Source organism: Lepisma saccharinum, chromosome 23, assembly GCF_977018435.1.
Source record: "Lepisma saccharinum chromosome 23, izLepSacc3.1, whole genome shotgun sequence".
Classification (NCBI taxonomy): domain Eukaryota; kingdom Metazoa; phylum Arthropoda; class Insecta; order Zygentoma; family Lepismatidae; genus Lepisma; species Lepisma saccharinum.
Window position 1 is genome coordinate 34,927,262 of NC_139251.1, and position 13,024 is coordinate 34,940,285.

The 13,024-nt window shown below is 36.8% G+C and overlaps 1 protein-coding gene across 1 annotated transcript in view; it reads left to right on the plus strand.

The window, feature by feature from the left end:
* The window catches only part of LOC146005465 (uncharacterized), a 191,331-nt gene that overhangs the window by 44,250 nt on the left and 134,057 nt on the right, over positions 1-13,024 (plus strand). The window contains exons 14-16 of the mRNA XM_083144708.1: positions 7,028-7,159; positions 10,464-10,586; positions 11,458-11,589. Coding sequence (XP_083000834.1) covers positions 7,028-7,159; positions 10,464-10,586; positions 11,458-11,589 — 387 coding nt within the window. The remainder of the gene's footprint in view (positions 1-7,027; positions 7,160-10,463; positions 10,587-11,457; positions 11,590-13,024) is intronic.

Below are 13,024 nucleotides of genomic sequence, written 5' to 3' on the forward strand. Positions count from 1 at the left end.
GGCCGCTTCCACCGTTAGAAAAGTTCCCGGATTTGAACCGGCCGGGGATCGAACCCGGGACCTTTAGCATGGTAGTCAGACGCGTTACCGACTGAGCCACCGCGGCCACCTTGTAGCCCCGTTTAGTTAGCTGCACTTTTTGACTCGCACATCTATTTGGTTACAATGTGCAACACCGAGTCCTCTGGTGGTGCTACGTAGTGTGTGGTGTGTTCACTATTTGCACTATCATTGATTGATTGATTGATTTGTTGTTTTTTAAGTCCACTTTATGCACAGTAAGGTTAATCGGGATGGACCTACAGTTTAAAGTGGGATCTCAACCACTTGTGCCTCCACTGGGTATTGAACTCGGGATCCCTTGATTACAATGCAACAACGTGTTTGCACTATGTTCTGGAGCAGTGTACAGTGTGGTGTAAGGTCATGTGGTAGGCATGGGCATCAGGAAGGGGGGGGGGGGTCAATCGGGTTGGTGGACCCCTCTGAAAATTGACATCGTTCATTTAAAGATACAAGAAAGCCGAAAGTTATTGTTAAGAACATAAATAAAGTTCATGTAGTTAGTATTCAAACAGAATAATGAAAGTAAAAATGCATTGGATCAAAAACATTGAGTGAAAAATAAAGCAACAAGGTTATATTCTACCATTTCATCCAAAGAACAAATGGTCCACAGTTTTCAAAATTCTAATAATTACAGTTGTAGGTGAGAGGTCACACAACACGCTTTATGAAAAACAATTCCCCTTAACATTTAAAGCCTTTTCTTGAACAAGACGTGCAAAAGTTAATATCAAAATGCATTTCAGATACTAACTGCATAAAATGCAAAATAAATAATGAAAAATAGTCGTTATGTTATTCACTCGTTTGGTGGATAGTATTTCCCCATTTATATAATAATAATAATAATAATAATTATTATTATTATTATTTCAAATAAATTTATTTTGTTAGTTCAGAATATTTGTATAATAATATTTATTATTGTATAATAATACTTATAATCGTGGTAATAATACTTATTATTTCTCTACTATTCAACTTTTATTATTTGCCCGACCCACCTTGCAAAAATTTCTGGTGATGCTCATGGTCGTACGTGCTAACCAATGAAATCAATGATGAAAGCAGCAGGCAGGCATTTGTTGAATCTTTTGGACTTGAACATCGCTTGTGTCTACTTCCTGAACACGGTTTCTTTGCACCTTACAATAATTAACAATTTGATGTGACTGAAATGAAATTATATGTGTGAAAATGGTTGACATTCATTTTTCAGGAAGTGTCTCCTCCCCTTGCCCCTTCTGGACATCCATGGTGTCGTTTAAACTCCGAAATTATGCTACATACTACTAAATTGTTCTGGAATTTTCATATTATAAATATTAATTTATAACAAAAACAAATATAAATTCGAATGGTTCAACCAACGGCATGGGTTCGACGTTATGTGAAAAGTTTGAGAAAATTCAACCACAACGAAAAGCGGCCCTGTTGTTTTATTTATATCTCCAACTTACAAACTACTTTTTAAACTTGTGCGAGATTTAGCACCATTATGCTTGGGTTGGCTTCACTGAATACGCTCCAGAGAGACACAGGTCCTGCAAGAGGAGGGGCTCCAACGTTGTCAGGTATGAATGGTTGACAGCAAAGGAAATTTGAGCCGGTGGTGCTTCAAGGAAGTTTTTTTTTCCAGAAACAGGGAATTCTGAAGCAAAAAACTAACAGGAAGGGGAAAAAGGAGAAACCTAGAAATGAGCGGGATACGGGAAAACTAGATACACATTGATGTGCTAAATTCTTGTTGTTTCTGTTTTTCGCTTGTAGGAGAGCATAAACATTAGACATATTAAGATCTCTGTTTTCCGTTTATGTATGAACTGAGCTGGTAATAATTGAGCTAAAAAGTGAAATAAATAAGTAAATAAAGAAATAAATGTTAATGAAAACTGAAGATTGAACCAATTTTACAAATTTCATGTCAAATGTGAACCAAATATTATTAATTACATAGTCCGTGATTCAAACACTCTTCGAACAACATACGAGAAGCCTTTTTATGATCTTTTAGGTGCTAGATTTGCTTTTACACTATCCTAAGAAAGCACTTACATGTCCTTTGATAGAAATTTCTGGATATATCCCTACAATTTGCGAGCATTTCTTTCATATTTTATATTGTATTTTTTTTTTTTACTAAATATAGGGAATTTTAAGGCAAAAGAGGGAATGTTTTATATCCGAGAGGGATATTCCCCTCACAGTCCGAAAGATCACTGCTTTGAGCAGTGACCGATTTTAGATCTGGTTTATTCTTGTTTCCCCCTTCTTGTTGTGTGTTTGTTAAAGTCTCGAGGTATTGCTTTTGTGAATTCCATCTATTGAAAAACGGACTGTCGTCCCTGTGCTGTGGTGTGATACAGTAGTGAAGTGCATTATGTAATAAATTGAGTGTGATTGTGCGGTGGGGTGGAGAACTTGTTGAAGACGCCATTGTCCAGCAAAGGATTTTGCTGCCAAGAAGAAACTTGTGGATATAGGTAGGCCCACCCCTTTCTTCTCTAGAAGACATAATAACAGAAACGAAAAATAAAGTGCGCCGATTTTGCGATTCATGTCGGGTGATTGTACGGTACGGAGCTGATACTTGGTTATGCGGTTGTAAAAAGTATTCAGCACTTTTCTGTTTTCTTCTGTTTTCGTTTGTTTATTATTATTATTATTCATTTTATCTAACTTTGCATATTTTTTATCGATACGTTACTCATTGTGATAGGAATAACACTGACTTAATTATCAGATATCCAGAATTTTTAATTTGGTGAAAAATTCCAGGGAAGTGTTCTGAAAAAATGGGGGGGGGGGAGGTTGATGTGTGTGGATAAATCACTAACGATGTCAGCCCAAAAATAAGCACAATAGCTTTCGTCATGCTAGGCTTACACTGTTGGAAAGGTCACGCTCCGCCACTGCTTATAACAGAGTAAACACAGGGAAAGAATTGCTGTCTCAGCTGTGACATGTAATCACAGAAGTAGAAGGTGAAAGTAGTTGGTTATTGTTTCTGATGAGTTTCAAAAATTCGGAACTGAATATGAAATAAAGAATCAACTAATGACTTTTTAGACAGATCATCATCATCCCACAGTGTCCTTGCATCTTGTGGAAAAGAAATTTAATATTTTGTAAATTTCAGTGACACTCTCAATCAAAAAGGTGATAAAATGAACTGCAATAATTACCGTGGAATTTCTCTACTCTCAACAACATATAAAATATTATCTAACATTCTTTTAACAAGACTAACCCCATATGCTAATGAAATTATAGGTGATTATCAATGTGGATTTAAACGTAACAGATCAACTACAGATCAAATTTTTCACATCAGACAGACACTTGGAAAAAAAGTGGGAATATAATCAAAATGTCCATCAGCTATTCATTGATTTCAAAAAAGCATATGATTCGGTCAAAAGAGAGAAATTATATAATATATTAGTAGAGTTTGGAATACCTAAGAAGCTTGTTAGTATGATAAAAATATGCACCAGTGAAACAGAAAGTAAAATTCGTGTGGGTATTAATATGTCTGACAAATTTACAATTCATGATGGGTTAAAACAAGGAGATGCATTATCTCCATTGCTCTTTAATTTTGCCTTAGAATATGCTGTTAGGAAGGTAAAAGAAACTAAAGGAGGAGTAAAATTAAATGGTGTGACTCAGTTGTTAGCATATGAAGATGATGTAGACTTACTGGGGGATGATGTGAATACAATTAAGAATAATGCTAAAATATTTTTCAAAACTGCTAAAGAGATAGGTTTGGAAGTTAACAAAGAGAAAACTAAATATATGCTTACAGGCCGAAACCAAGTGTTAGTTAATAATGAAAATCTAATTATTGATAACAACTCGTTTGAACCAGTTTCCAAATTCAAATACTTAGGAGTAATATTAACAAATGAAAATTATATTAAAGAGGAAATAAAAAGTAGGCTTAATTCAGGAAATGCATGTTACTTCTCTCTTCATAAACTTTTGTCTTCTCGTTTAATATCTAAGAAACTAAAAGTTAAAATATACAAAACAGTAATTTTGCCTGTAGTATTATATGGATGTGAAACTTGGTCCCTTACATTGACAGAAGAACATAAATTGAGAGTATTTGAAAATAAGATCCTTTGGAAAATATTTGAACCTAAAAGGGATGAGGAGACAGGTGAGTGGAGAAGGTTACATAATTTAGAACTACATAATTTGTATTCATGTCCAGATATTATTAGAATAATTAAATCAAGAAGACTTAGGTGGGCAGGCCATGTGGCACGAATGGGAGAGGAAAGAGGAGTTTACAGGATTCTTGTTGGGAAACCTGATGGTAAGAGACCTGTAGGAAGACCAAGATGAAGATGGAGGGACAACGTTGAGATGGACCTAAGGGAAATCGGTAGGGAGGGAAAAGAGTATATAGAACTTGCTCAAGATAGGGACAGATGGAAGGCCTGTGTTGCTGCAGCCATGAACCTTCGGGTTTAAGAAGGCTAGGGAGTTAGTTAGTTACTCTCAATCACACACAATCAGTTTGTGTGTTGAGCAGGAATACAATATTTCAATTATTAGCAGAACAGATATCTTCATTTATTTAAGTGCTACTAACATATTTGCATGTGAAAAGTAATTGTATCGAGACATATTCAATATGACCTATAAAATATACAGGGTGTCCCACGAACGGCGCAACTGGGAATTAAGAGTGGCGTTACTTTGTAACCGAAACCTGTACATACATAAGTCATACACCAAATGTTAGCCCTGTCCAAGTAGATATTTTTAAACATAGAAACAACAAACGGGGTGCAGTGCTGTTCATGCAGTGTTGCCAAATGGAAGTGAAAGTGTAAATTTATTTTTCCACAAAGCATGGAAAATTGCATGTCAAACATTCGTACGGAAATTTGGACGTCAATTTCCACCTTGGGTAGGTGGACTATTTCGCCATCTATAGTTCAGAGAAGAAAACCGATCGTTTTCGCATATAACCAATGCTGAAATGCCTCGTAAAGGTGTACCGGTTCAAATGGGTGTTTTAAAACAATTATGAGGTACAGTGGCAACACTGTTGATGTTTGAAGGCAGCAAAAGGTGTGTTTAGTGATGGTCTATGACATGGAAATACTGGAAACAGGAAAAAAGAAAATGAAAATGATGGTGAAAAAGTTGCCAGGAGTAGGTAAGTAACACTTACACTAATAATTTTGGGGACTCTGCCCCCACATCGTTAACATTGGGGGGGCTCGATCCCCCCCCCCAAGCCCCATGGAGTAGGCGCCTATGCAGTGCGCTGTTCCATGCTCACTTGCACCTTCCCTTCATTCAACGTTCTAACAACTAACTCACTGTACAGCGATAACCAAGAGGTGGTGCAACTGATTGTGGACAATGTCGCCAACCTCCCAATACCACACTTGTTCCCACAACAGATGCACAACAGATGGTAGTGTTGTTGCACTATGTACAAATTATAATTCATATTTGCCCGAGCCTTGTATATTTTTGCCATTGATAATTTTCAGGATAATGATCAAAATGCAAAATATGAAAGAAGATCTGTACATCCTTCTCATCAGATAATTGAAGGATACGATGATGACAATATTCCTGATGACCATTTGCCTCCATTGTATGTGATGAGTAAAGTGGTAACTATTGGAAATAGGTGTACTGTACCTAGATTGAGAAAACAAAATTGGATTGCAAGTTCTTTTTTTTTTTAATTTTCTACAGTAACAAATACTAGACTGATCCATTTCTCTAATGTGAAAGTACAATTTGTTCCAGTTCTGAATGTGCTTCAATACTACAAAGTACATATCTTTTCAACCTTATGTAGTAACCAATCATAGGCTGTTACATTTCTCGAATCGAAAGTAAAATTTTCTAAACTTCAAATATTGATTCACATTTTTGTGATGATCTCTGATGTTACATGTTTAAGCAACATGAGGTAACTCATATCCTTAGAAAATGAAATAAATTCTTCTCATTATAGTATTGATCGAGAAGATTTTACACATGTATAAAAATAACAGTGGCGTAGCGTGACTTTTAAAAAGTGTTACCGACTATCAGTACGACAATTATGCCTGCTAGACGTTATCACCCCCAATCCCCCCCCCCCCCCCGTAAAGAAAACATGTCTTCGAGCTTGATATTTGTTCATTTCGTTCTTGTTTTACAATCAGCACAGTGGTTTAGCCACAAACACTCCTAGAAAGAACTACCATTCATGAAAGTGTTACCACAAAAATTCAATGAATAGTGGTAAACCCTTGTCAATTCTTCATCTGTCTCTGTTTTTTTGCAATGAGCTGTGAAGGGGAAGAAAAAGAACCACACTTTTCTCGGGTCAGTTTTGACATTTGTGTGGTGAGCACTGAGCAGACGACAGAACTCCGCTCCTTTGTGGAAAGGAAGCCCAGCTGTACAACAGTACATACTACTGTTGCCAACTTAGTATTTTGGAGCAAGGTTTGTCCAAATCATGAATCACACCAATGAACTATATTTTCGTCTATTACCTAACTGGTCTCAGTTGTGGTTCAATCCAGCCTTGGCTCTGCAGTCTACCTCTAGTTGCTTCACAGAAATTGTATTCCTATTTAGGAGGGATTTAGCTCTTTTCTGATAATCTGATGTGACAACACTGGCTGCTCCGGAACCCCATAAAGTCCTTCCCCGCTCTTTCCTTGCATTGGCACCCTCTTCTCCCTTGTTGCCTCTTCAGGGTAGTGGAACGACCTCCCTCTTCGCTTCTGTCGGCTGCAGAAAAAATGTCCTAGTCAATATCTACTCGACAGCAACGGTGTCGTGTTCATTAACGTATTTAACAGTGTTGTCATTTTATTGAAACAACTTTTTAATTCTTTACATTTTGCTGTTACCTTCAGTAACACCGGCTACATGCACGCCACGCCTCTGAAAAATAATATATGTGGATATTGTTATATTTCAGGGTGAAGATCAAAGTGTGGAATCTGAAAGAAGGTCTGTCCATCCCTCACAACAGATGTTTGAAGAATCTCAAGACGACATTTCTGATGAGTATCTCCCACATAAAGCCTTGTCTTCCGGAAGGAGAACAATAGTAAGTATTGCTATTGCGGCTCAAGTATCTCTTCAAATAATGGAATTGAAATATTGCTTACAAAATCAGGCTTTGTTCCATTTCTCGCAATGAAATTAGGATAGCTAAGCATTATGTAATATATTCTACTTTGGATTCATGAATAATTATATGTAGGGCTGAGCCGATGCCAATGTACCAGTAGTATCGGTTTCGGAAAGTATCGGTGAAATTCATCTACTGATACCAGCCGATACTTTCCCGGCATTTTGGTGGTTTATGAGGCGGCACTTTCGCAGTCTAATTATCTTGGAAATTATGTAAATTTTATTGTGCACCAATTTTGCACAGAAAACTAAATTTTGTTATTACATGATATCTATTTTCATTTTCTGATGTAATTCTTGAATATTCTAAGGCAAATTTCTTGGTAAATTTATGCATATAATTGGAGAAGAATATTTACACACCAATATTGGTCAGTATTTTGAACAAATTTTAATTAGTGCAATTTTCAAGTATCACTATTGGTGGGAATCGGTAGGAATATCAGCATCAGTATCAGTTCAAAGTGGTACGAGGGTCACTATTTACATTTTGAGCCTAACAATGAAAAAACAGGAATTTGGCATTGAAAACTGTTTTATTGTTTTTCGAAGTATTCTCCTTTATGGTCAATACACTTTTGCATTCGTTCGAACCATTTGTCAAAGCAGTTTTTCCAATCTTCTTGAGACACCTCCATAATATGGTTTTTGAACGCATCAACGGCATCTTCCGCCGAGGAAAATCGTTGTCCACTCAATTTATTCTTGACATTCGGGAACAAGAAGAAGTCATTGGGTGCCAAATCAGGACTGTACAGCGGATGACCCATCAATTCGAGTTTTTGACTGTTCATAAAGTCGGTTGATAGACGAGATGTGTGACAGCTGGCATAGTCTTGATGAAGAATGATCCGACGGCGTTTGTTTGTTTTCCGTATTTGACCGAAGACCTCTGGCAAACAAATTGTTGTGTACCATTCAGAGTTGACCGTTCTACGTTCCTCTAAAGGCACAGTTGCCACATGACCAGTTTTCCCGAAAAAACAGGCGACCATTTGTTTCGATGCGCTTTGAGCGCAAACAACTTTTGTTGGATTGGGTTCATCTTGAAACACCCATACAGTCAACTGCTGTTTACATTCCGGCTCATATGCATATATCCATGATTCGTCACCTGTTACAATCTTATATACGTCTTTTGAAGCACCACAATTGTATTTATTGAGCATTTGTTTGCACCAATTGACGCGAGCGTCTTTCTGAGTTTTTGTCAAATTGTGTGGGATCCAACGAGAACATACCTTTCTCACAGCTAAATGATCATGTAATATTTTATATATGCTGGTGGAACTAATGCCTATGGTTGCCTCAATCTCACAGTATGTCACATGACGATCTTGCAGTATTAGGTTTTGCACAGCATCAATGTTTTCTTGAACAACAACTGATTTTAGACGACCTTTGCGAATCTCGTCAGTGAGCGAATGGCGGCCACGATTAAATTCGTTATACCAGCGTTTCACAGTGGCAAAAGATGGTGCTTCATCGTCAAATGTGGAAGTAAGTTGATCGATGCACTCTTGTCTTGATAATCCACATCGAAAGTTGTAAAAAATCATCGCACGAAACTGTTCGCGAGTTAATTCCATTTTATTGTTGTCACGCAATCTCCAAGGCAACATAAACAACACAAATGAAGCTATTGACAAAACATTTGAAGTACGTTATGGTCAATAATGCCAGACGATTCCGTGCAAACGTCAATCAGTGTTGCCAAGGCTCAAAATATAAATAGTGACCCTCGTATTGGCTAAGCTCTAATTATATGAAATAACTAATTGTTCTCCACAGTAAGACAATTACAATGGAGCTTTTTTGTTACAATTTTATGATGTTATTATGAAATTAGAAAAGAAAGAACAGAAGTGAGAGAAAGAGTGGGAGCGGGAAAAGAAAAAAACATGCTTGAGAGAAGGGGGAGGGGGTTGAGAGTGAAAGATTAATAAAGAAACTAAGACAGAAGAAATGAGAGAACGATTGATTGATTGATTTTGAGTTTAAAGTCCACTTTTTGCACAGTTAGGCTAATCGGGACTGGACCTACAGTTTAAAGTGGAATCTGAACCACTATGTACCTCCACCAGGTATAGAGGTATACAGTAAAAAAGAAGAAATGGATCACAGACAAGGGAAGAAAAGCAAAAATCTAAATAGAAAGAAGTTGAAAAAAATACAAACCAGAGAAATAATTAAAGAATATGCAAGCAATTATTCTGAAACCCGAATACAGGAGGTGGGTGTCAAATGAATTTCCCATTTGACAATCCCAGTGGGGGACCAAGATTTTAGTGTTATCTCAAACAGCATGTTTGAGTTAAATATGCAATGACTATCATATTATGGTTGTTCCTTTTTCAAAATAATTACAATACAAGATACATAATGCATAAAAATCTACTTCGCATATTTTGTTGATCTATGATATTAGATGTCAGATGGCACCAGTCCCAAAATTTCAGGATGATAGGTTATGATGACAACATGAACTTGGTTTTTGTCCTCTGAATTTCTGAACCAACCTCAATCCTTTTTCGGAGATGGGAGTAAAGACTGAATCATGTCAGGGTAAAAGCATGGTAAAAATAACTCAGAGGCATTAAAGAGGATAAAAAACTTGATGTTCTGATCACGAGACTGGTCAACGAACAGATGATCATTACAAAGACATGATCATGAAATTAAGATTTTGTACTTTTTTAATCCCTTTTAACAATTTTAACCTTGTATTCACCCTTTCACGACTAATTCTTTTCTCCTATCCCTGAAAAGGAACAAAGGTTGGAGGAAGATACACAGTATGTGTTGTGACTATCTCATCTTGATCTGAAGAAAATTGTTAAAACATTGAAAATGTTCTGTTAAAAATAAAAAACTGTGTCAAAAAATAAGAAAAGAAAGTGACAAGATATCACTTATACAAAAAATTACCAGTGAGATTTATGCAATCAGCTCTGCCTGTAAAAGAAATGATTCTAATCAGACTGCAGACATTGAAAATTCTTTATAAAAACATATCTTAAGAGTCAGGGAAAAAAACAGGTAACCCCATTTTCTACCGTAAGTGAGGTAGTGATGTCATTTCCTGCCATGGGGATGCTGTAGTGGACTTTGCAATATGCTTTTTTTTTGTTTCATACATATGACACATTCATTCATAAGTTTATTTTCTGGAGTCTGACCACTATGACCCTTGATCTGTGAATATTGTTATCTTTCAGGAAGAAGAACAAGGAGAGGAATATGAATTATCTTCTGTATATACTTCATATGAGAGAAGTGATGAATATGAAGATAAAAACATTCCTGATGACAGTCTGCCATATGATGAATCATTGAGTGTGGTGAGTACAGTGATAAGCATTGAAAAACTTGTGCAAGTAATATGCAAAATCAAATTTGATTACAATTTTACAACTTTATGAAGCAATCAATACTACAAATTACAACCTCATGTAGTAATCAATAGTAGGTTGTTACAATTCTCAAAATGAAAGAAAATTTGTGTGATTCACACTGTTGTGATGATCTCTCATGTCACATGTTGAAGAAACATGAGATAGCTCATACCCATAGTTCAATTTGTAAAATAAAATAAATTATTCCTCATCATACTATTGATTGAGAACGTTTTATGCATACTAGTACATAAAAAATAATATATGTGGATATTGTTATATTTCAGGATGAAGATCGAAGTACGGAATACGAAAGACTGCCTGTACATTCCTCACATCAGGAGATTGAAGAATCTCAAGGTGAAAACATTCCTGACGAGTATATCTCACATAAAGCCTCATCGTCCAGAAGGAGTACAATATTAAGTCCTAATATTGTAGCTCAATTATTATTATTATTACAAAATCAGGGCATTGTCACATTTCTCACATCTTCCACATCAACATGTGAATAATGAGATTAAGTTTTTTTGAAAATGATCATTTCAATTTAAATAGATAAATTCTATTCTCTGAATACAAACAATACAGCACTCTATGCATTTTTGTGTTAGTGTGGTGGGTGCTTTAAAAACTTACCCATACTCAATTGGTACTCAAAGTGCCTGAGGTCACCACATGGCACTGGTTGCTTCACATCTCTATCATGAAAGTACATTTCTTTACAGTGGAAAATGTCTTGCATATCTTTGTGATGATCAAAGGTGTTACATGTTAATGCTACAAAAGATGGCTCAACAAATATTACATATTTCAGGATGAAGATCGAAGTGTGGAATACGAAAAGTCTGAACACCCCTCATATCAAGGGATTGAGGAATCTCAAGATGACAACATTCCTGATGAGTATCTCCCATATAAAGCCTCATCTTTCAGGAGGAGAACAATAGTAAGTGCTGATATTGTGGCTCAAGTATCTCTTCTAAAATGGAATTCAAATGCTGTTTATAAAATTAGGACAATGTCTCATGTCTCAGAATGAAATTGTTGAATGTTTTTCATTCAACATCAATAAATTATGTGAAATAACTAATCATAATTACACTGCTTTGTTAGAATTTTGATCAATCGTTTTTATTTCTGTCTAGAAATAATATGCTCCGTTTTTGGTACAATTGCAAGCAAAAAGTCTGCTATGAGAAATTGTAAGATATACACTGAACTGAACTATTTCAATTTCTTTCTCAAACTTATTTTGTTCTTTCTGGAAAGTGTCAAAATAATATGTGACATATATAGGGAATATTACTTACAACAGTGTATAGCTAGGGAAAAAATACTGCCTGTACTGTGATATGTAATCACACATTTAGTAGATGAAAATCTTATAAGGAACTGAAGCTTTTCGAACTCCTTTAAATCTTTGACCAATTCAGGGACAGAAGCATATTCCCACTTGTATGTCTCCCTGATATATTCGAGTTGTAGGCCCAGGGTCAAGTGTTTAATGAGTTTGGCGGGGGTCATATTGGGATCGAGCTGGTGCAGCAGAAGTTGTTTGTCATGAATACAATCCGTGACTAATTCGCCATCCTTGTGTACTTGATCTTATCTGAAAGCAGCAGTTTGTCCACCGAGCCAGTGAACTCACCGATGACCTGGGCTTTAAGATGATCGTAGGTCACTGCCCTGTTTTCCTCTACAGGTTTCCAGGCCTCGTACCAATGAAGCGCTGGGCCTGTCAGGAGAGCAGGGACCATGCGAAGCTTCTTGACAGCATCCAACTCCTTAAGGGTGGCGATGGTCTCCACATGGTCAAAAAATTGCATCACATCCTCTCCAGCCATTCCATTAAACTGGAGGCCTTCAAGCATGAAGGGGTTCACAAACCAGGGAAAGGGCATCTTCGGAGGTGGCTGTGGGGCATGAACCAAGGTACTGGCAGAGGGCATTCGGGCATGACTCAGAGTCAAAATAGGGCTTTGAACAGGCATCGACGCAGCACTAGGTACTGTATCGTCGAAACTAACACAGACTGTGTGATCCGCTAGGATAGTAATGCGGTCTAGCATTTCATCTAGTTCATCTGCATGGGGAAGATTGCGAAAAGTTAAAAGTTTGATTAAGAGGGTTGTGTACTTTGTTGAATGACATGCGACATACTTAAGACGTGTTGAAAGCCAACGAGGGGGGGGGGGGGGTTGAAAATCACTCAAAATTTGAAATGAAAGTTAACGGGTAGTGGTAAAAAAACTCTTAAGTTGATTATCTCCTAAAAAGGAGTGGAAGGCTTAAAGCTCAGGGAGCAAAACGAAGAAAGAAATCGTTCATGCATTTTTCTGGGTGGGAGGGGGGTTGGATGAAAAAGGCCCAGCCTCCACCAT